This window comes from Adelges cooleyi, unplaced genomic scaffold (assembly GCF_023614345.1).
Source record: "Adelges cooleyi isolate 19-005CV unplaced genomic scaffold, UGA_ACOO_1.1 ACOO_flye_CR_arks_rails_tigmint_CR_PRNA_30, whole genome shotgun sequence".
Taxonomy (NCBI): domain Eukaryota; kingdom Metazoa; phylum Arthropoda; class Insecta; order Hemiptera; family Adelgidae; genus Adelges; species Adelges cooleyi.
In genome coordinates this window covers 7,381,294-7,407,085 of record NW_026095971.1, presented here as the reverse complement: position 1 = coordinate 7,407,085, position 25,792 = coordinate 7,381,294, and the positions used below count along the sequence as shown (strand labels likewise).

Below are 25,792 nucleotides of genomic sequence, written 5' to 3'. Positions count from 1 at the left end.
TGTTGCTGAATGCTGTTAGGAATTCCGATATCATTTTATTATTATACGATTTATCCGAGTGATAATGTTATCAAGTTGTCATGATTTATAAAAACAGCTGATATAATATTATTCGGTCTTGAATTTTGATACCAAGTGTCGACTGTAGATTATCGAATTGAACACTTTTTTCCTAATTTAAAAACTTTTTTCTCTAACGTTAAGAGAACACTACTAAAACTTTATAAATAAAAAAGAATTATTAAGTTTCATCATGCTAACTTTAAACAGAATTGCAAGATCTTTTGTAAGTTTTAGTTTATGTTATTATACCTGAAATGTATTTGAATTCTTTTTTAATTTTTAGTTGTCAAACTCAAGAACCTTCCAGACTTCTGCTGTAGTAAGACACGATACAATGTTTAATGTAAGTTTAAGAGACAGAATGTCATTAAATTTTCATAATATATTTTGGTATTTACTCTAATGACAAGTTTAATGAGGTCTTGTCATCTAAAAAATAGTTGGCACTCTTATAGATTGAAATATTATTAAGTTGACAATCTTCTGATGTATCCATGTTATTAATTTTTAATATTATTAATTTTCGGACTCATTGTCAACTAATCTCTAAAGATGAAAATTTGCAATGGATACATCCGAAGGTTAACAAGATAATAATATTATGTTTTTCTCATCTTATTCGCTCACATTTCATAGCAAGTACTAGTTTTCTTTGAAACATACACTTACATGAGTATTTGTATCAATTTTACACAATTATCATTTTTACTCAATTTTAAAAAGTTAATTTATGTAAACTTTATTTACCTATACAAATTTATTGTTTAATATTGATTATTGAAATCACAAAATTAGTATATTATTATTTTTAAGGTTCAAAAATCAAGTAAATTGTTAAATGTTTTGCTTGCTTGTAAATTAAATAAACATAATTGATTACAGCATCGTGATACCAAGGAAAATAATCTTGAAATCAAATTTGAATTTAATGAAGAAAACAAAAAGGTAAATTGAGTTTAATATCTTACCTACGATGGATACAATTTTTAACCTTTTTTTAAAAACCTTTTAGAGGATTGATGCTATATTGGCTATATACCCAGAAGGTCACAAGCGAGCAGCTATGATACCTTTGTTAGATTTGGCTCAAAGACAGCATGGCTGGCTGCCTATATCAGCAATGCACAAAGTGGCTGATATCTTAAAATTACCAAAAATGAGAGTGTATGAGGTGGCAACTTTTTACACAATGTTTATGAGACAACCCACTGGTAAATACCATGTACAAGTATGTACGACAACGCCATGCTGGTTAAGAGGATCGGACGAAGTATTAGGATGCCTAAAAAAAAAACTCAACATTGGCGTGGGAGAAACAAGCAAAGATGGTCAATGGACCCTGTCCGAAGTTGAATGTTTGGGTGCATGTGTCAATGCACCAATGGTACAAATCAATGATGATTACTATGTAAGTGCACTAACATTTTTTATCATTACCATCTTTCGGCAAAAGGGACATTTGCCACTCAAACTGATAGCTAGCTAATAGCTATTATCAAAAAAGGTGGACTTGTGTGGAGTGAAAGATTGAGACTGTAAGGGAAGTATCATCAACAATAATTCATATAATACTGACAATTGTTCATTAGAAATTTAGCATGCTTTGTTTCCTACATTTTTACATCGAGGTAGAGTAAAGGTAAATGTGTTTTAGTTTGAATTATTAGACTTTATTAACTTTCAGTTTTTAAATTTGTTTTTTAGTTTCCAAAACTAAAAAACAGAATGACCGTGCATATCCCATTTTTAGTACATTAAAAGAAACATTGCAGAAATTACTCAACATTTTTATTATTTAGATATTTGTAGAAAAAAGATTTCTTTGTAAATAATATATTTGTTTGAGATGATAGAAAAACTTAAATAAACTTTTTAAGTCACAAATTCAAATTTTTTATCTAGCACGAAACAATTTAAATGTTGTATTAATCATTTTCCCATAGATACAGGCAAATATTTACAATTTTAAGGGTTTGTCCTATCATTTGACACAGTGGCTAAAAGGTTAAATTTTGACTATACTGTTACATTTTATATTTTTTTTTATCAGGAGGATTTGACAACCAAAGACGTAGAAGAAATTATTGATGAATTAAAAAATGGAAAAACTCCTACTCCTGGGCCTAGGTAAACATTAATAAAAAACACATTTACTATTATAAATTATTTATTAAGTTTTACAATCATTCTGATTATGTTTATATAGATCTAGTAGATTTGCATCAGAGCCTATTGATGGATTAACATCATTGAAGGAAGAACCTTATGGTCCTGGATTTAAAGTGCGCCCAGATTTGTAAAAACACATTTTATTTTAGGATTACATTGTAATTTTTAAAATGTGATCATTCTATTAAGTGTATGTTAAGGCATTAGTCTTTTATTCTATTTTATAAGAAAAAATAAAAATATGTATCTGTTGTTAGCAATGCATCATATAAAATGTTTACAATTAGTTACATAAAGCTGCACCTAATAACTATGTTTAAACATTAAGGTAAAAAATTGTTGTCTGGCGTATTTGTTTTTTCTAATACAACCTTTTTTTGTTTTATACACATAGTTCTATGGCCTTTTAAATTGTGCTCATGTTTAAACCGGCGTTGACATTTTGTGCATTCATATTTTAAATCTAGACCACACACTTGACTTCGATGATTCAATAAATTAGATCGATTATCAAACGAATCCAAACAATCCGGGCACGTGTGTTTTTCATCGAGCCGAAGATTCATAAATAACTTTTCATCCAAGTCATCTGAAATTGCTAAATTTGTCAACATTGTAAAATACAAATGTGAAATAAGTATGTTGTGTAAGCTTAGTAGTTATAAATATAGATGATATATTAAAGCGATATGTGTAGGTAATGTTTTTAAAACTAACTACATTTATATGGACTAATAAAATCAATTATATTAATCATTGGTGTATTTAAAAAAAAAATAGTAGGATGCAATAATATTACCTGTTCTATTTAAATAAATAAATAGAATAATACATTTTTATAACAATATATAAACATAATAATACGAAAACTGAAAATAAATTACAAAATGTTTTTAAAAATAATTTTTGAATATTGACTAAAACTTTTTTCAGTGTAAGATAGTCTAGTCATTTTATGAATTTTTCACTTATCAAACTTAAATTAATGCATACAACTATTATATGGAAGATAAAAAGGTAACTTGTGACTACAGTTACTGATAGATATCTGTGACTATTAAATGCAAAATAATTTTATTATTTATGCATACAGTAGTATTACTTGAGGTGAGTTTTCATATGCAACACAAGATTGTGCTTGTGTTTGGACCGTTTTTTGCAAACGGGACATTCAAACTTCGGGTCAATCCCACATTCAAAACGTAAGTGACGACTTAAACTATGCAATCGAGCGTAAGAATTTCCACACCTAGCACATGTGTATGCCGCCAATTTTGGAGATGAAATAGACCCGAACGAAGAGCCATCATTGTTTGTTATGTCTTGGTGGAGACTGGTGGGTGGCAACGTATATCTGCCAAGCTTGAAATAGCCATTTTGATGATCTGGGATTGTGGAAAAAATTACAATTAGCTCTTAACTACTGTACACTGTACATGCGTGCACGCTACTTAACCAGCACACAAAATCTATATATTTAAGCAAATTCATAAAATTGTATAATAAGCATCCATGATATACATATTTCTTTTTCATTTTAATATGAATAACATTAACATTGTAGACAAAAATAATTGCTCATTTACACGAAAATAAATTGATGTTTAAATTAATATGTTATGTTTAGTGATGGAATGAGTTTTCATGTTATGCCTGTGATAGAAATACATATTGCAAATTTTACACTTGTGTCGAGGCATTTTTCCACATTCATCTCTAGTGTGGCGTCTCAATGATTCTTTGTGTTTGTACCATTTACCGCATACGTTGCATATCCAAGGTTTTTCTATAAAGAAAAAATTTAAATGGCATTGTATTTACAAAATACATTGCTTTAATTTTGTAACTGAGAACATTACAATATTTAGTTTATGAAAAAAATAAAAAAGAAGCAAAATGCATAAGAAAGAGGTATTATAAGGGTTGCTTGAAAGCAATAATAATCAATTTTAATTCTAAAATAGCACAAAATTTACTAAAAAATGAATTGTTAACACATAATTTATATATATATCAGTTATAACAGTATAGTGTACAAAAAAATTAATTTATGGTTATTTTTTATTTTTATTTATACAATACATTTTGAGCGTAGTGAATACACTACAAGAGCCCAAATGGTCTTCTAATTCAGTGGCAATAACTAGTCGACAGTAAGGGCACTTAGTAATCCACAACGCTCGATGATACCCTGAAACATAATATAGCAAGAATTAAATTTAATATGATATGCACCTGTTGTTGTAACATATTATGGAGTTTTAAGAATGATTAAGCATTAAACCCTTAGATATAAGTTGAGAATGAAAATTTCTACCTTTGTGTTTTTCAACAACAATTTACAATATTTAAGTATAAACAATTACCAAAAATAAAACAATAACACAATTTGTATAGTGTTGTAAATTAATGTTTTGTATTGCTCACTCAAAATATAATAAAATACAATTTGTCTATATAATATATATATATATATATATAATGTATGTTTACGTGTATGCACAATACATTGTAAAAAATTAAGTAATATATATACATTTAAAATGACAAATGTCACACACACACAAAAAGAAAATCATGTTAGTTAAGCTACAGAATGACAAAAATAAAGGAAACTCATTAGTCTTAATATAATTGTTTGCATTGTAAATATAAACCATCATTGTTTTATTACAAAACTTATTTTAAATTTGTGCTATTTATAGATGACTAGTAACACTTCCTAAAACTATCAGAACAATCCTTTAATAAGTAGCTTGGTAATTCAAACTACTATTAACCACATATCAAATATTCATTGCACTCTAGTTACACTTAAAAAACATAAAAAATATCAAATGATTAGTTAAAAAAAAAGTTATACACAGTTAGTTTAAAAAAAATGTCATTAATGTAAAACTCAAATAAAGGAAAAAAACCTCAAAACTATGAAAGTTAATGACTAATAATTTTAATATATAATCTTGATAAATGCAGCTAAAAAATATTATTTTAATATTAAGATAAAATATAATTTTCAAAATTTTAATAGTGAACACATTACAGTTACTTTCATGTAAATAGTTAACCGGTTTTATAAAAACTAAAATACAAGCTCAATCTGTTTAAAATAAAAACAAAAAACAAAAATTGACAAAATCGATGTGTCTTGTGCGTGTTTGATTACTGTTACAAACATAATATATAGATAAAAAGAAATAATTAATTTTACATGTTAAGTAACATTGTTAAGGTATTAATAAAATAAAATCTGAACAACCAATAAAATATTAAATAGATTTGGCAAATTGCTTTTTTAGATCAATAAAAAAAAAATAATATAAAAATATTTTAGTTCTGAATATTTATTTTAACACAAGTATGACTAGATAGGTTTTAAAAAAAAAGAGGTTTTAAACAATATTGATATTATAAATCAAACAACACATCAGTGTGATACCCTACAGACTAGAATGAATTCAAGAAAACATTGTAAAAATCAAATCAAAAATATATTCTAAAACTGAATTAACAAGAATATGTATGCTTATTCAATAATAGGCAAGTACAATAATTGAAGGACTCAGTATAATAAAAGAATAATTGAACTTCTTCATTATCAGCTTATTTAGTAAATAGATTAGTATAATTATCAAAATATGTATAGCAATTATTTTTTTAAGGAGTTTATAGACTTCTGGAATTTCTGATCAAAATTCAAATTAACCACTTCTTGTACCGTGCACTTCAATTAATATACGCATTCTTATCCTACTACTAAACTCAAAATTATTTTTCAGTAAATTGCACTTAATAATGAAATAATAAAGACTAGAATGATTTGTTTCATATTTGACTAGTTCAGAAATAACCCTGGAATCAGAGTAGTAACTAATAAGAGAATATTAAATAGTATAGTTTTGAAAATAAAACGGAAAGTTTAATTCTGCTATTATTCAATAAAAAACAACCCATGTTCGACTCCTACCCTGAATCCAGAATATTTAAATGAATTATTTACTACAGTCATGATATTTTGTTCATCAGTGTTTCAATATTAACTACATTAAGAATTAGCAAAAATGCTTAATTGCTTATTGTTTAATATGGCTATAAAGAACATAAATAAATGTATAATGAAAATAAAAGAACATTGACTGTATCATTAAGAAAAATCGTTAAATTAATAAATATTAATTTCCTAACTTTTGGATGTTCGATTTCCAATTTTGTGCCAAATTTTGGTTTTTCAAATGTAACACCAATATTGTTTGAGATGGAGATGTCGTTGTGGTCGAAGATGTGGAAACTGATGTAATTGGCAATGCATCGGGGCACGGAGCGGGTAATTTGAGTATACGCTGTACTGTAGGTGTTGAAGATGTAGATGCAGATACTGTAGATGAGGATGTTGGGTTGTCGTCGAACACAATATGTGGACACAGTATGACATGTTTATTTAGGCGACTGGTATGTTTGAAACTCATACCGCAACGAGGACACGCATGCTGCGGTCCTTTGTCGCAACGGTCTTCGCGTATATGTCGTTTTAAGCTTTGCTTCCATTGGTACACTTTGCCGCACAATTTGCATTCAAACTTCTCAGACAACGCATCTGAATCTGAAACTAAGATAAATATCATAAAATATTAATATAGCCAAGAAATTTTATTTTTTTATCTAAAAACATCATTGTTTAATTATTTTTGAATAAATAGGTGTTTATAATAGCACCAGGAAGTCTTCGTTATTTTCCTAGCATTATGTAAGAAGTCAATATAGGCTACCTCAATTATGCCGAATGTCTATACTTGGGAACTTTCCAACTATGGATATTTAGCCTACACGAGGCAATCATATTGGCAAATTCTTATTTGTTGCCGGGAAAATAACTGGACTTTTCATTTGTCAACTTTCCAGTGCTATTAAGATATTAGCACTAGATTTAATAGAAGTTTTACATTTTTATAACATTATAAACTTAGCCAACAGTTTAGGCAGGACACTATTGGTACCTATATCAAGAATGTTTGTCATAAAACCTGTTGTAAGGCCCTTAAGCTGCTAGGTTTCATTAATCGAGTCTCAACAGAACTTCACCTACTCTCTCCTTTAAAAACTCTCTTTTGCTCTAAAGTTCGTCCCATTCTCGAATATGGCTCTGTAATCTGGGACCCATCCACCTCTTCTGCCCGTAATATGATCGAAAGGGTTTAAAGAAAATTCCTCAGTCACGCTGCCTATAAACTTAACATACCCTGTCCTCCTCATGACTACACTCCAATCCAACATCTTCTCTCCCTTGAAAGTCTCGCTGATCGCCGACACACAGCTAACATATCATTCCAACTAACCTACTTTCCTCTAAAATTGACTGCTCTGATTCTCTATCCCGAGTTTCCTTCAATGTCCTCTGCCGCCGCACATGTTCATCTGCCCCTTTTCATATCCCTTTCTCTTCCTCTGATTACTATCTGAACTCTCCAATCATCCGTCTTATGCGCATTGCCAATACTGACTCTTCTTTCTCTCTTTAAAATAAGCTTAGTTTCCGTTGAGAATTTCATTTTCTATTTATTATTATTATGCATACATTCTACTATTTACTGTAATTAACTAATGTACACATTTTTTATGTTACTGGGCCTTGGCCTGTATTAAATTATTAAAATAAAATAAAACTTATTCTGTTATTCCATAGCTGTTTTCTACGCTCTAAATATGTTAAAAATATATGTTTTTCTTTAAATATTATATTTCTATAAAGTATATTCATTTTTTTAATTTAAATGACCGAAAGATTAAAATATACAAATAATACATAAATTATTTTTTATTGTGAATAGATAAGAACCGGGTGTTTTTGGAGGGAACTCATTGGAATTTACTTTCTTTGAAGTGATTACTGTAATTGAGATATTCGACATATTTTAAATAAGTACTTTTTATTTAGTCCAAATGAAATTGGATGTGCTGTAATTTTGGAAAATAAAGGCTCTTATAGGAAATTAGTTTTGATTTCTTATTTTAAGTTAACATTTTCCTATTTTCTCTATTATATTTTAATCAAATAATTTTGCAATTAGAAGTAAGTTAGGTAAACTAATGTTAGTTTTTCTCTAGTCTTTTTCTTTCATTGAATAGCCCTCAAATATTTACATATAGGAACCTCTTTTTTAGAGCCTTCCACTTTATTTTTATTCTCAGATTTCATTTAGTTAACATTATAGCTAACCGAAAACGCAATAAACATTGATATTATAGTAAGGAAAAGTAGATAGTTAAGTGGCCAAAAATCAAAATTACATGTAGTGATTTTATTACTTTCACACAAACATAACATTTTCTTTGTATTTTAACTTTTTAATAATTATTTATTAAGTACAATTTACTTTGTATTGTATGACATATCATAATAATATATCATAACATTTTAAATACCACATAGTAGCAAATATTAGTACTATTTAAATTAATTTTGATAAGAAATAAAACTTGGCTAAGAGTATAACATTAAAAGCAATTATAGTTCAAAAAACGTTCCAAGTTTGGGTAAAAGACTTGGACCAAGGACCCCACAACTGCTAGTCAATTGTTCTGACCAGCTACTTTTAAGCACCTAATCGGCCACGGTGATCCTGGGTTCAAATTCAGAACTACCAAAACTTTTAAGTTTTTTCAACTATAAATTATTCTATGATAATACTTCTGGCAAAGTTTGACTTCTCATAGAATTAAATTTAATATAGAATATTAAAATCCAATTAATTTGCATTTAGTACTATTATTATTATTTGTAATATAACAATTAAGTCATTTTTATATATAGTACTTACACGGTGTTGTAAAACAGTAGTACATTTTGTATAATGAATGACCAATCATAACTACTATGTACCAATGGTTAGACTAAAACATGTATTAGGAAAAAACGCAACTAAAAAAACACAAAAAAAAAAAACCAATTGGTCTATAAAAACACATTATTAAATCTCTAAAACAAAAATATTACTATTTTTATTTAATACTTACCTTTATTTACAGATGCTCTTGATAAATGAAGACTATGAGGTAAACTTATAGCCAAGGGATGATAATATAGGTTTGCTTCCAAAGAGCGTAAAATGGGGATATTGACATTCTTAAGGTAACATTAAAAAACTTAACTATATATTCAAAAAATATTGCATAGATTGGTATTTTTATTTATTTATTAAGAACGATTCATATGACGTATCAATACTAAAACAAACAGAAAGTTTTAGTAAGAATCCGGAAATGTATAACAATTATTTTTTGTACAACCCAAATTTGTATTTGTCTTATATCTAATATTTTAGTCTAAATTGAAAACATAACACACAATAAAAAAAATTAAGATCTATCAACACATAATTAAATTCAGTCCCAAAAATTAATTAATTATTAAGTAGGTAATTGTATTTGTTTGACTAAAATAGAAAAATATATACCTATATATATATACTATATATATATATATATATATATATATATATATATATATATATGTAGATAAATATATCTAAATATTCATAAATATTAAATAATAAAATATCAAATTATCAGAAAAACTTAAAATATAATAGTAAAATTTGGCACTAAAAGATCATTTATAAGAAAAAAAACATTGAGCATTGTTATTGGTGTGAAATTTTTGATCCTTCATACATGGCATTTTGAACAACTGATGGAGGAGGTTTGTGATAGTTTCGCACATGTTTTAACAGATTTGATCGCACTTTACACCTATATGGACAGTGAGGACATAGACATCTGGGTTCCTTTCCACATTCGTTTTGCAGGTGACTCTTAAGGGAACTCCTCCACTTGTAAGTACGGCTACATTGTGGACATTCATAACGTACAGTTGTTGAATTATCAATTGTTGTGCCGGTGATGGCAAACATAAAGTCTGTAGAAAACAACAAACATCATTATACCTACAATATATATCGAGTTGTGCAAACACTGAATGTTTACTAGTATCAAGTTGATATTTTCATTTCAAAGAAATTGAGAAATTACTATTATACAGGAAGAACAGCAAGATATATTTATTGAATAATTTGTAATTTATAAGTAGTCAATTTTCCTATTTATATTTCATATATTGACTAGTATACTTCACTTTTTTAGTAAATTCCAATGGATATGTGGAGGCACAACTCGAATATCAAATTCAGCTTACCAGGAGCAACCACAAAAAGCATGCATGTAACAACCCATTGTTTGCCATTTATTTTATATATTATAAATATATTAAAAAAAAAAATTAACAATTTATATACTTGACAATTATGTGTAGTAGAATAATAATTATACTTACTTTATTATACTTACAAGTACCTAAGCGTTTTGTTCATAATAAATCCAAAGCAAATATTAAAATTTTATTACATAAAAATATTGATCCCAAGTTAGTACATTGACACTTACAAAAATATGATAAAAAAAACATACCGCCCATCGGACATGACAAAAACCAGTTTTGGAACACCCCATAATAGCAGAGCAAGCAACGATGAATGACTGATACACCATATAAGTTTAATAATATACACGCATTATTCCAAGTAAATATTTGTACTGACTGGAATATGAAAAGTTCAACCTATCTCCAAAAGTATTACCTACACACTCACTTTGTTTTTTTAAAATAATAAAACTAAGATAGTTTAAAAAATAAATAAATGTTTGTTTTTGTTTTAATAAAAATATTACAATAAAAGCAAAAGGATGTAAACATAAATACTCATGTGATAATTAAATGAAGTAATACATGATAAATGTAGGGGCTTAACAGAAACAATAAAAGAAATTAATAATACGAAACAAAAATAAAAATGAAATAACCTAATGAGGATAATTATGATTGAATTATATAAACAATAATTAACTTAAAAAAATGTGTTTCATAACTTAATAAAATAATACTTATTAACAAATTATTATGACACATGAATGTTTGATTTTTATGTGTCGACTACATTAAAAAGGTATTATTAACATAATGTACCTATAGAATATATTAATTCATTTTTATACAAAATTTGTAAGAAAAAACGATAAGAAACAATAATATCTAAATCTATTGATTGAATACATGGCATTATAAACTATGAAAGAGCAAAATATATTAATTTACAAGAAACAATTCTGAATGGCACTTTTAGTAGGAAACAAATAATTTTGATAATAATTTTAATATAGAAGATATAGCACATTAAAAATAAGTTAAATAAATGCAAATCAAGACAGTACAGACAAAAAGGCACGATTATCACATGGTTTCTGCCGACTGGCAATCATTCAATAATAATGATAATACAAACATATATTTTAAATATCAGACTTTTTGGATTTGTTAAAACTATTACGTTTGATTGATTGGACCAAATTTTTTATATTTTGATTATTTTAATTTCATTTTTTCCCAAGTATAAATATACATGTATCCATCAAATATTAATTAGGGAGGTATATCACACTTTTTATTATTTTACCACTGAAAAATAATTATTCCTAACTACTACAACTGCTATAACTACTGCTCTAGCCTATAATATTTTTCGCCGTAAATATATGACGGGGGCGAAGGGTGTCGTTTAGGACACTCGTTAGGATAACATATAAAGTTACATAATAATGGTTTGTTGTAAAATATCACTTAACGAATAATATGTGCAATGATATATGGCGATTTTAACAATCCATAAGAGTATATATATCGACTAGGCCAACAGACAAATATGAATGATATCACAGTTGGAATATTATTATTAAATACATTTTTCAAACTATTGTGATTGGTTTTATTTAATTGTGTTAATTTAATTGATAAAAATATTAATACATTCCTGTATCTTTGTTTGTTTTTAAACTGTAAACTAATATTAAATAAACATTAGAAAATAATAATAATAATAAAACAAAAAACTGGAATAAGATAACAAGCATAAGTTCAAAGTGAAATGCAAATAATAATTATAATTCATTGGAGTCAATTGGACTAATTAAAATCGTCACACACCATATGCCAACTCTTAACTAAATTTACTTCTATACAATAAATAATGTGTACACAACATGAAAATATTGTATACTTCATTGGCACATTTAACACTTAATAATTAAGTTAAAAAAATATTTAAAAACATGCTTAAATAATCGCATATAATATATAAAAAACATTTTGATTTACATGGGACTCGAAAAAAAATGACCAGTCAATATGTGAACATTACGGCACTTTAGTTTGATTTTAAGATTTTGTACTTATAAATTTATATCTGCAACGGCTGTTACCGTAGTTGCCCCTGTTGTAGTTTGTCCAGTAATATTTTGAAATTCCTCCGAACATTTTTCCCTATGCATGCGTTCTATGTGCCGAGCAACATGCATTTTCTGTTTGGCTCTATAGTTGCAAAATGGACATTGGAATTGAGGGTCTTTTCCACATTCCCATTTTTGATGATTACGTAACGAGCTCTTTAATTTGTAATGTCTGCCGCAACGTGGGCACTCGACTCCACCGCTGGTGCTTGGTGAGCTGGCATTACTGATTTGTAATGTATCATTTGACGATGTTGGATCAAACTTACAATTATTGTAGTAGTTAGTGAATTTGAAATTGATAGCGGACATTGGGCCATTTGGACCAAATGAATTGAAAAGTGGCACTAGAGAACGTTGTGAAGGAGGATATCCATCCCAATTTTCACCGCCATCTTGCCATCTTTTTATTATTTCTGTAAAGGATCCGAACAACAAACATGACAGACAGATATAGACAATTAAACAAAAGGAGGGCAATAAAACATCCATTGTAATCATTTAAGCTAACAAAACTATTGATATTTGATGAACCTAAATTTATAGAAATTAAAAATAAGATAATACAAATTTCAAAGAGCTAGGAAAATTTACTTTAGTTTTCAGTTAAAATTCATTATCTAGTTTAGAGTATTAGATTTTAAAAAAATCATTATTTGATAAAACAATATGAAAGATAAGTTCTCAAAAACAATTTTAGATGTTCCTAGTGAAACCATAAATGACAGTATAATAATATATATTGATTAATAAGCACTAAACATTTTTGCAGCACAATAGTTTTAAGATACCTATCAACTATTTTCCATATTGACTGACACCAAAAACATGTTTTAATTTATATAATAAATAAAAAGAAAAGTAAAAATTAGTTATGCTATTTACTTGTAAGTGTTAATGATATGATTATTTCCGCGTGGCGTTAAACATTCTATCAGCATTTATGATGTTTATTTATGACAAGCTATTAGCCTATTAAAACATTATTTTATTAATAGGTTCTAGACAGAATAGAAGATGTGTTAAACCAATCCAAGCACAATAATAACATTAATATTAGTTAGTTATATAATATTCTAAAATAATCAGTATATTTATGCAGACTTACAGCACTATTACACTTCCGACACAAATTTCACAATGAAATAGTGATAGACCAATATAAACACAATAAATATGTAAAATGTTATTTTTCTTAAGTCAAAATATGGTTCAATAGAAAATGGCATTCTGAATTTGACAATTAGTTTGTTGAAATGTTGAGAAGCAAATAAATTATAGAGCGAATCAATGTTACTGAAGTACTTGTTCTAACACGGATAAGACATGGTAGTGTTTGTTTAAGATAAAAATTAATCTTAGACACGATACCTATGATATACATACATCTATTTAAGTAATATTATAATAATTGTATAAATAATAATTATACATGTTAATTATTAAAAAATAATTAAACAAAATGCTTATTTTAATGTACTATGGATACATGATAATATTATTAGCAACAATTTATTATGCATGTCTGGTATTTTCAATGAAAGTCTAATATGTTATTAAAATTCGTAAAGTGTAAGGAAGCTTTCTCTTGTACTTCTATGTTAATGTTTTGAATCGTAACTTTTACTTTGGAAAAGGTGACCTTTGACATATTTATTTTACACATCTAACTATATTCATAAATCATAACAAATATTTAGTATTACACACAAGTGGTGTATAATTTGGAAAATAAATTAAATCTCACTTAGACTGCTTAAAATAAGGTAAAATAAAAGGGTGTCAAAAATGTATAACCCTGCATTTTCATAGAATAAATAGACAGTTTTTATGTGAAATATAATATCACATTTAATTTTAAAATAGAACCATGGAAAAATTGTTATTGAATAAACTAGGCAAACATATAAAAACATAGTTAATATTTAATGTACAAAAAATGTAAAAAATTGATAACTATTTAAATGTCATAATTCAAAATCTAATAATACTTGTAACCTGAATTAAAATAGAAATATACAAGTGTTAGGAATTAAGTTAAAATATAACAACAATACCTACCTAAATTATACATTTAAAATATACAAGACACAGCCCTTTAACAACATATGGAATATAAAAAAGTAGATATATGTTTTATTGCACCTATTCAACAATCATAATATTATTTAGCTCTATATATTATAATAAATTAATTTTAAAACTGAAACAAATTAGATAAAAAAAACAGTAAAAAAGTTTCAAAATCAGTCTATTAAATAAAACTATAAAGTTACATGATATTATTTTATAACTGAACCCCATATAAGATAAACATTGGAGCATTTTTCTTTCGGTACCGAATAATCTATTTCTATAAAATATTGTCAATAAAAATATTCTGTTTTTATCTTTTCAGGTTTATGCCTGTACTTCATATGGGTCAACAAGTGAGCTTTCTGTTTTGCTTTGTACGAACACATGTAGCATTTGAACTGCGGCTCTTTGCCGCACTCCCAGCGCTGGTGATTCAACAATGAGCTCTTCAGCTTGTAATGACGGCCGCACCTCGTACAGCTTATTGCTAAGAAAAGCACACATAACACACATACCACATAGAGTTTCCAAAATAAAAAAAATACAAATTAAAACGTTTTAATCTAACCGGTCCAAAGTTAGTAGAACCATGCCCATTTTATTAGTTAAGAAATATATGTAAAATATTTACAGCTTAAAAATGTTTTATACATAAAATATTACTTGAAAAGTTGAAATTATATTTTTCAGAGAAATCATTTATAGAAATCTTCAACTTAATCAATATAAATTGTCTCGTTTTCTTTATCAACTTTATTTGACATCTAGTACCTCTTTGATCCAATGCATTTTTTTTAATAGTTCTTATATTTTAATCAATACTTTATCCTATTTAAGAGGGGTACAGCACATAAACCAAAATGAGTCACACCAGGCTGCGCAAGTGCAAACGAGAGTAATGCGATTTAGTTTTTGCACAATACCGCTCTTACATGGAATAAAGTATATATTATTTTACCTGAGTATAGTGTTTGTACTATCTAATAAAATACAACCGAATATTATAATTAAAAAAATAAGCACAGATTTTTAGAAAATAAATGAAATATAAAATATTTTATCCCCGTTTTATTAACATGCTATCTTGCTGGCACAATTGACATGCTTAACAAATGTTGAAAATTTCATTAGACATTTTATTATGACTGCAACTAGATTGTTTTCGAGATCCAACACCAAAAATACCTGCTAGACAATGTGACGGAGGGTTTTAGCATTACTGTACGAAGAACAGAATAATTTAAATAATTATTCAATAAAAAATGATTTATTATTGAATAATCAAAGCACTACATTACTTTAATTAACCCCTAATTTGTTATATCAAAAACATAATTGTTTTCAAGTGCTTTAAAATCTAAATAATTAAATAGATGTCTTGATTAAAATTAATACAACACCACAATTTGTACTTTAAACATTGAAAATAATTAATATGTATATATATTTTTAATAAAATGTATAGTTTATTTGTTGGGTTCCCAAAAATATCAATAATTTAAGATATTAAATAATATTTACTCCACAGTCAAGTTTGAATAACTAAGTAATGTATTTTCAGTGAAATGTCAAAACAAAATGATATAAGATTATTGGTATTGAAATGACTGGCAAGGTTCAAACTGACATACCTTCTATAATCCAGAATACAATTTTATAATAGACTATAATAAAATAAATAATATATTGATATAGTTACTGTGTTTAACAAATACATAAATGTATTTAGGCAAATCATATTTCTTTAATACCACTAAGATTTTTATTACAATTTTTATACATATTTAACTCATTCATATACCGATCATGAGAAACAAACTTTGCGCTAGTCAAATGTTCAATGATAAACCTACATTTAAATATCTAAGAAAGGCCACAGATAAGACTAATGTTATATTTATCCTGTGACAGAAAAAAAAATTTGCTCATTAAAAATAATAAAATACATTAAACACTTATATAATCAATTCTTATGTTTAATAAATCATTTTCTTGCAATACTTGTTAGCTATTATAACATTTCCACTTTTATACTTCTCTGTATACCCAATAATTGGAAAAAAGTGAACTACCTAAAAGTTGATGTATTGATACCTGATGAAAAATGCTCCATAAATGTATTTCTTTTTCTATTATATATACTACCAAAAATAATGCTTAATTAGGAAAGAAATATGAAGAATGTAATGGATACCAATTTCAATAATTCAGTTAAATTTCACATTTATATTGTTATACATACAAATGTGCTACACAATATACATATATATATAAATATGGTATACAGACAGGTATTCATATCTTACAATACAACAGTCTACGTGACTAAAATGAAAAATTACTATGATTTATAGATATCTGTTATTATCCATTAACAGTGGTTATTATTTATTTGGACTTTAACCACACTTAGTAGATCTGTTTATACTACAACTTGAATTATAATCTTGTCTATATTTAAACAGTAAGTAAGATAAGAAGTACTAGTAAACCGATCAAATTCTCTACAGAAATCTTCAAGTCATTATATTAAAATAAATTTTCAGATTTTAATATGGTAATGGTACACGAGACAATCGCGCCAGATAACCTTAATTTATCATTCAGTAGAGCGCAAGATAGTGTAATTTATATAACTTACTTATATTCACCTGTACATTTTTTTCCCGCTAAAAATAAAGAATAAAAAAGCGTAACAAAAATTCTATGCTTTCAAAAAAAAAAAAGCCATCATAAAACCAAGCTTTCATACATACATGCATTTAAGCCACTCACAAAAGCATGCATAATTGATACTGGTTGTTAGTAAATAGTGTTAAAAATTCTACTTGAAAAATAAACATTTAAGTATTTAGTTTACATCAGTCTATACATAATTATATACATAGTCTATAAAGTATGATGAATATTTAAATTTGACAATGCAAATATTTTCTTAAACTTTTATCAAAATAAATTAAATAAAACAAATTAGTAAATAATTAGAAGTATAATGAAAAAGTGAATGTTTATGAAAAAAATTTGAATTTGTAAATAGTTTTACGAGAATGAAATGAAAAAAAATCACCATTTTATGCATTATATAAAAAAAAATAAATACAAATTATTATTTTTTCCCTATTTTACATTTAATATTAAATGTCATTAAATTATGCAATTAAGAACTCATCTTAAGTTTTTTGGGTACATTAACTGAATAATCGGCTATTAAAATACAATATAATGTTCAAGGATTTATACGCATCAATTTGCCAATATACATTAACCTACATCCATATATTTAGTTTATTTTTTAAATCCCTTAATCATGCAAATATGATAATATATCATTAAGTTTTAAACTGTTTAAATTTCACAGTAATTATATATACTAGATATCTAATAATATGCAACTAAATAGTACAACAGCTCAAATCTTACCTTTGCAATCCATCGGCGTATTTACAGTACTTGTGCTATCTTGATTACTTGTTTCTAACTGCCATGAATTTGATGCTGTTATTGCTAAAAAATAATAATAAATAAATTTACCAATTTTTTTAAGTGCCTTTTTTTTTACATCATATAAAGGGTATATTAGTTCAGTGGCCACACTGGCCAAAAATTTACTTATTCAATTTTGAATGAATTCTTATAAGTACCAAACATATAACTTGTATTAAAGTTAATGTTGCAAACTTAAACACAAATTATTCGAAAATTCTGATAAACATATCTTGGTGAACACGTGAGTTTAAGAAGCTCTAATAATTAGCATTTACTTTTTAATAAATGTTATTAATTTTATAATTAAAGAAAATATATAATAATAATCAGACATTTAAAAATTAAAAACAAAATTGAAACATTGAATAGATAATGATGACTTTACTAAAGTAATTTTTTAGTAAACTTTTGTCATAAATAAAAAATAAAAAACTTTTAAGCTATGAACTTACCAAAAATAAGTATTCATTTACCATTTTATTTATATACATACGAAACCAATGATGGTAACTATTGGTCACATAACTTCCCTCAAACCCTTATATTTAAAACAGCTCCCAGATAAACTAATATGAAATATGGCCTATTTTTTGCCCTTAATAGCCTTATTTGTTCCCCTTAAAATACACGTTATAGTTAACTTAAAACAAGTATAATCTACTTACCATTATGATTGGTATCTCCTTGTGAAGTTCCTGGTTGTGATACTTCGTTTTCATCATACTCTTCTTCTTCTTCTTCTAACGTCATATCATCCACACTATCATCGTAAGACATTTCAGTCAAACATTCCTGTCGGTCACCAGAAATTGATTCTACTTTTGGCTTAACAATTTGATTTTCAGTCGTCTTATTAAACTCTTTTTCTGGCGAACATGACTTTCGGTAAGGCTCCATTTTAATAACTTTATTGACTGAAGAAGGGATATTATTATTATTTGTAGGCGATTTTTCAACAGCTTGAGGTTCAGATTCAGTCATACTATCATCACCATTATCTTGATGATGATCTTCAGGACCATTTGTTCGTTGTAATTTTCTTTTTTTTGTTGTTGGTGATAAGCTACCTTCTCTGGGTCTTGAGTAGGTACGAGTAGTTTCATTTTGACTCCAAGTAGTAGGTGAATTAGAGCTAACAGATGATAGAGAAGGTGGCTGCTTCCTATGATCAAATCTTTTAGATACAGGATCTTCAAAATCTGAATTTTCACGAACCCCAATACCGGCACTCTCTGTTAAACCTTTAATTTGAAGAGATTCTGCTGCTTTTAAAAAGGTTCCAAGTTCTTCTTGTGAAATGTTTACTTCACCTCGATACATGTAATCTAACATGGATTTTAATTCTTGAAACTTGATGTCTTTTAAAATTAAAATTGGATGTTTCTCTTGATGTTGACTTAATAAAACCTAGAAAAATTATTTATGATGAAATGGCTTCTTAGACAACAGTTTAATAGAATAAGTAATAGGTAGATTTTAAGTAAAGAAGTGTATTAAGTATAACATGTAATTTTCTAGGTGTGAGATTTTAATTATTTAAAATATAATTTTCGTGACACCTGACTTAAATACGTTTTTATTTAGATAGTTAACATTATGTTCATTATTGAATTCTATAGATTTCTGACAATTAGTATTTTTATAATAAGAGTTCGAAATCTACAAAATAAAAAATTAAGTTGGTATAGACAATATATTGTAATAGTATTAGGTAGCAATAATATTTTTGTTAGCAACAAGAATTAATTTATACCTATTTCATGTTATAACATATATTAACTAATAGACGTATGAATAAAATTATTGTTGAAAAGAAAGTTATGGCAATTTCTAATCTTGTAAATTTGATTTCATTTTCATACTTAATTAATTTGATAGGATTTTTTAACTTTCACTTTTCCTCATTTAAAATAACCATATTTTAGATTAACTAACTTTTTAAACTACAAAATAATGTGCAAATGATATTTTAAGTAACCTCATTAATAATAATAATAATAATAATAATATATATATATATATTACCTTATATAAAAACAACAGAATACTAAATATAATTTAAATATTTTCCATCCTTACCAGACAGTTTATAAAGTAACACTTGTCTTATATTAATAGAAATTGTTTAAGCTAGTCTATTTTGACTAATCAATAAACCTACTTGAATTTGATGGGATAATATTTAGTGGTGGACTCAAAGCTAATTTGTCTTATCCATTTGATTGCCACGTTTAAAGTAGATATATTTTTGATTTTTTACTTCATTTTTTTTTTTTTAGCTTCATTGTTTAGTTTTGAAGCTATAATTTTCGAAGATACCTTATTAGAATGATGACGAAAAAAACTTTTGACTGATATCACTACTTGAAAGGTTATTTTAAAATAATAAATCTGAGTACTTAAAAGTTAGTAAACAATTTGGTCAATAAACCAATAAAAAAATCAAATATGTTTCCCATAAAGGTACTTAATTTTGACATTTTTTTCCCCCTAAATTAAAGATTTTTCAGGTAAACAAGAGATAACATATTGATGCTGATAAAAAGTCAAGGTAAATTATTATTATATCAGGTGTAAGAAATTAAAAAAAAAGTTTATCAGTGTGTATAAGAGAATGTCTGTGTGAATTTATGAAAGCAGATTTAGTGGTGGGCTTTTAAGAAAGAGAAATTGGAAAGGTATGCTGGAAGGGTAGGGCACTGCTAAACATATTTTTGTAGGTATGTTAGAAAGGAGAAAGGAAGTCTGTAAACTATGTAAAGAAAAAGTACCTAATAATTTTTTAAATATATAAATTATCATTTCTTAAATAAAAAAAATTATTAATGCAATTTATTATTAATCATAAAACAATTGGTTATATTGATATATTTAAAATAAAAACAAAATACCTAAACACATAATTTATAGAATCATACAATTACATATGTAGTTACAACGTATTTACTACATAGATAGATTATATTATGTTAATTAAAATAAAGAGGAACAGTAAACATTAATAAGTAAATTAGAAGGTAATTAAAATTTATCATTATTTTTAAAGTTGTTTTTTATCGAACAGGTAAATTTGATTACATATTATATTATTTATTCATATTGGTAATAAATGAGTAAAATAGATTTTTAACGATTTATATTTGAATCCTCTTGTCTTTTTATTTAAGTGGAAAATCTCCCAGGTATATGTGAAATATACTGAGAAGTTTTTATTTATTTGAACACTTATTTATTCTGTTTATAAATATTTTCTGAAAGAATAATTGTGACTGTTAGAGTTTCACTAAAAATTGAATGTGGTCATTTTCTTCTAATTATTAAAAAAAAAAAAATAATAAAAAAAAACAATGGATTATTCCGGGATATTCTTTTTTAATCAAGAATTGAAAACTTTACCGTTGAAGAACAAAACAATTTTCATATTTCATAAGCAAGTACAACACATACTGTGTAGTATAGTTTTTATACTATGTAGTTGTATATTTACTCTAGAATTCCACATAATCGAGACACCATACATAATTGTTAAGATATAATAACATAAAATTCTAAATCTCTAAAAAAAAGTTCTGTACATATATTTGCCTGTTCAATAACTGAACATATTTATGGTTTAAAAGGGAAAACTTATAGGAGGAACATAACAAATAGTTAGACATTAGAAATATTACAGAATAGTAATTAAAAAATTGAAAATGCAACATGTTTTGATAAACTTCTTTCTTGTTATTAATTTAATTGAATTCCATAATTTAAATAGATATTTCTAAATTAAATACCTATTTTAAAAGGCTATATCAACAATAATTGTTATTAACAGTAGCAAACGATAATAAACAAAACACGTACACATATTATAATGTAACTGCAATTAAGGTGGATTAAACAAAAAAATAATAATTCATATTATTATTTCAAAATAATTTTTTAATATTTTATAGACTATATTTATATAATGATGTGCTACCTACGTGAAATTCAGTTATTACATATATTGTTGTACATATATTCATGTTGTATTGTTATCAATACTATTTTACTCGTTTTAATAAAATTAGTAGGTACATTATTATTTATATGCGGTAGGTATGTGAAATTTCTCTGCCAACAGTGAATTCACGAAAAAAAAAGAGAAATTTCCTTTGTCATTATATTGAGAGTGCGCGAATAACGGAACAGGAAAAAAGACGGAAAAAAGTGAAGGGGTGTGGAACTGGTTTTCATACTGCCTGGTGAAAATCGTGTGCAGACACCGCATACACATGCGGCGGCGGCGCGTAAGTAGGCCAAAACCAAACGGAAATGCCCTCGAAACAAAAAGAAAAAAAAACCAGGATCCTGGTTCATCGTACGTTAAACCTATCTGCATATTTTCACTACCTACGTTCATAAAAACTTCGTAAAAATATCAATCAACACATTATACCTACTACTTAAAATATTTTAATAACAGACCGATCAGAACCTACCCGACACTAAACAAAAAACATAATATATAGGTACTTATAGTTTTTATATCAAAGGGCTATGACGCACTTACCCCTAAGTACGGACTGCAGGCGGATAGGACGACTTTGTGAGCTTTGAGGTAACGTCCCTCGGCTGCCAGCGTACAGTCCACCAGGGTACCGCTTTCCAAAAGACTGTCGAACACCGAAATCAGGGTCCTTTGATGATTGTTCCATCGCAAACAAAACTGTTGGCTGACGGACATGACGGGTTCTAAAGACCAAGTATCGGACGATCCGAACTTTTTTAAATTTGTTCGCCAAAAATGATCAATATTATACCGCAGGCACGGTACGAGAGCACATACGGGACGGAATTTTCAGCAACGCGCACTAAAACACACGAACCTAACGGTTTGCGTTGGTGCACTGTTCGGCGGCGACTTTGCGATTTTTTACTATCGATCAATGTATAAATATCAATAATCTTATTTCCTTTTGACTTATCATTAAACGTGAATTCGGCGGGGGACACCAGTTTTTGAAAACGCCCGGTGTTCAACGATGACTTCGACGATGATACGGTGTGTATGTAGCGGCGACTAACGCGTCTTCTTCTCCGGTTTTTTTCTTTTATTTAATTATATTTTTGCTCTCTCGGCTACGCAGATCTACTCGGCGACGATATTTTCGTCCGTTCGGACATCACAAACACCAGAACACACACACACGTTCATGAACTCATACACACACACACACACACACCTTAAAAACCAATTCCGAACCCGTACGACAGATAATAGGATGTATATATATATATATTATATGCGTGTGTGTGTGTACGAAAAAAAGGACCAAACACAACACACTCGTTCGCACGCACGCGCTATACAGAACGGTTCACTATTCACACACACACACACACACACAGTCATTTCCACTACATACATACACACACACACGCGCATGCGGACACACCACCACTACAAACTATAGTCTGCCGCCACCAACCACGGTATACGGCCATAATGGATTTATGGGACCGTACAGATGTTGGCTGCGCGCCCGCCTCTCGCCATCACACCAGATGTTAGCAACGGTTTCTTTATAGTTTACTTATTATAGGCCTTGTTTGTAATACTGATGGAGCATGCTTGTAGTAGTTCCAGAGGGTTGACATGAGAGCACTGTACGTTTTTACCGGGTAATGTTAAATGTTTGCACATGCGCATTCGAATTTCGAGTTGACAGTTGATAATACGAGAAGTTGATAATAAGTCAGCCGTGACTTCACCATCCGCCCCCGCATCCTACCGGCTATATTTTCTATAACATTACCATTGAGTAGGTATATATTGTACAGTATTATATACTCAATGATATTACTTATTAGTAATTAGTATCAGTAATTGAGCCATCATTACATCAACGATCTCGTCATCTCGATTCTCGACACCGCTTACAAAATCATAGTAATTATAAAAAACAAAAAAAAAAAAGCAAAAAGAATTAAATTAAATGAATGAACAAGATTGTGGTTAATGGTTTCTTTAAATACAAAGTTGAAAGTTATCGTTGACAATGTTGTGTTGTTGATTTGTGTACGTCAGTTAACTGTATGGCAGTATGTGATTTTTCATATCCATTTATTAGTTGTAACCCAAATAACATTTAATTCGTGTTTAGTATTTTACTATATTATTGTATTTTCAGATTATTTTGTAAATTGGTAATTGTATCTGGTAAATAATCAAGTGATCAGTAACTCAAAATTAACGATTCTACTTTTATCAATCCTTACGAGGTATCACTACTTCTTACTAATACATTTATTAACTGATGACCAATATGAAAGTAAATTATTTGAAATATTATAAAATCTTTAACTATAATAAGTAATAAAGTAAATCAAACTAAAAAAAAATAAATATATATATTATATATTAGAGTTAAAGGTAACAAGTTATAGAATTACATCACCTATTATGCTAATATTCCGGTTTACATTGTACCATATCATTTTTCAGAGTTAGTTAAGAAAAGTCAAGTTAGTTATTACTTCAAAGTTCTAAAACAATTGTTTATATTGACTTCTCTCTGCCTTGTATATATATAATTTTTATTCATTTAAGCAGCTAGCATTGTCAGTCTTATAAAGATTAGCATCTTATACTGTCTTTTATTTGATTGAATTAATAAATATTGTTACAAAAAAAATTCTTATATCTAAAAAAAAAATGTAATTCTTATTTCTTAAATTACTATTAACAAATTAAATTACAAAGGAATACGCTTGTGATGTACCACCATATGTGTTTTCAATGCTGATTTTTGAGCACACTTTTTATGACATAAATGACATTTAAACATAGGGTCCACTCCACACTCGTACTTTAAATGCTGCAAAATTCCATTCTTATTTTTGTATGATCGTCCACAGTGGTTAGGGCACCAATATCTGAAGTTCCCTTGATCTGTAAATTTAATTGCAATTTTAAAAATATTACAAGAATATTTTTTATTTTATTAAGTTTTAGAAGTTTTTTTATATACTACTGCCTATTCATGACACCGAATCAAGATTTCAATGAAGGTAACCAAACTATTACCATTCATAACGTCAAATCCATCAGAAAACAAAAATATATTCAAGGACGGATTTTTTATTGCTAAGTATTAAATAGTAAACACAAACTATTAAAGCAATATCCAATATATTTTTAATTTGATAATATAAACATTTTATTTTATTAATCTATCATAAACAAATGTATTCCAAATGCAGTTTATAATTAAGAGTAATAACCAATATTTGATTTCAATTAAGTGTTGCTTATTTATGATATAAAAATACACTTTATAAACTTTTGCCAAAACTTTCAATAACACAAAAAAAAAAAACAACAAAATAAACATTTTAGTGAATTCTTAACTTCAGATTTAAAAAGTTGTACATTTTGTTATTTTTAACATATTTTCAACTATTAAACAATTGTATTTATTTGTTGTGGCAATATTTTGTGAACAGCTACCAAATGACTGTCCAAAACAGTTTTTCTTGTGAATTTTTTTTCACAAATACTGCAATAAAATCTTCGTTCAACACCGCATTCATATTTTAAATGACGCCAAACACAACTTTTATGTTTATATGATTTGTAACAATTGGGGCACAAATAACGACCATTTTCAATATTGTAAGTTGCAGTAATGTTAAC

General features: G+C 27.3%; 2 protein-coding genes across 6 annotated transcripts; one reads left to right on the top strand and one right to left on the bottom strand.

The window, feature by feature from the left end:
* The first annotated feature begins 128 nt into the window (after positions 1 to 128).
* Positions 129 to 2,988, top strand: LOC126839094 (probable NADH dehydrogenase [ubiquinone] flavoprotein 2, mitochondrial). Its single transcript, XM_050574131.1, has 6 exons — positions 129 to 286; positions 347 to 406; positions 946 to 1,008; positions 1,076 to 1,471; positions 2,114 to 2,190; positions 2,270 to 2,988. Exons 1-6 carry the CDS (start codon positions 254 to 256, stop codon positions 2,361 to 2,363), a joined length of 723 nt encoding a protein of 240 aa, XP_050430088.1. The 5' UTR covers positions 129 to 253; the 3' UTR covers positions 2,364 to 2,988.
* An 827-nt stretch (positions 2,989 to 3,815) lies between these two features.
* LOC126839091 (longitudinals lacking protein, isoforms A/B/D/L-like) lies at positions 3,816 to 23,550 on the bottom strand. Of its 5 annotated transcripts, XM_050574126.1 has the most exons (5): positions 22,667 to 23,544; positions 18,792 to 19,533; positions 18,061 to 18,144; positions 4,315 to 4,423; positions 3,816 to 4,018 (listed from the first exon to the last, which is right to left on the bottom strand). In XM_050574126.1, exons 1-5 carry the CDS (start codon positions 22,838 to 22,840, stop codon positions 3,988 to 3,990), a joined length of 1,140 nt encoding a protein of 379 aa, XP_050430083.1. In that variant the 5' UTR covers positions 22,841 to 23,544; the 3' UTR covers positions 3,816 to 3,987. The 5 variants fall into 5 exon arrangements, with proteins under 5 accessions (XP_050430083.1, XP_050430079.1, XP_050430080.1 ...); XM_050574122.1 differs by lacking the exons at positions 3,816 to 4,018; positions 4,315 to 4,423 and adding an exon at positions 5,654 to 6,838 and having other exon boundaries at positions 22,667 to 23,550; XM_050574123.1 differs by lacking the exons at positions 3,816 to 4,018; positions 4,315 to 4,423 and adding an exon at positions 9,800 to 10,144 and having other exon boundaries at positions 22,667 to 23,546.
* Between the last annotated feature and the right edge of the window lie 2,242 nt (positions 23,551 to 25,792).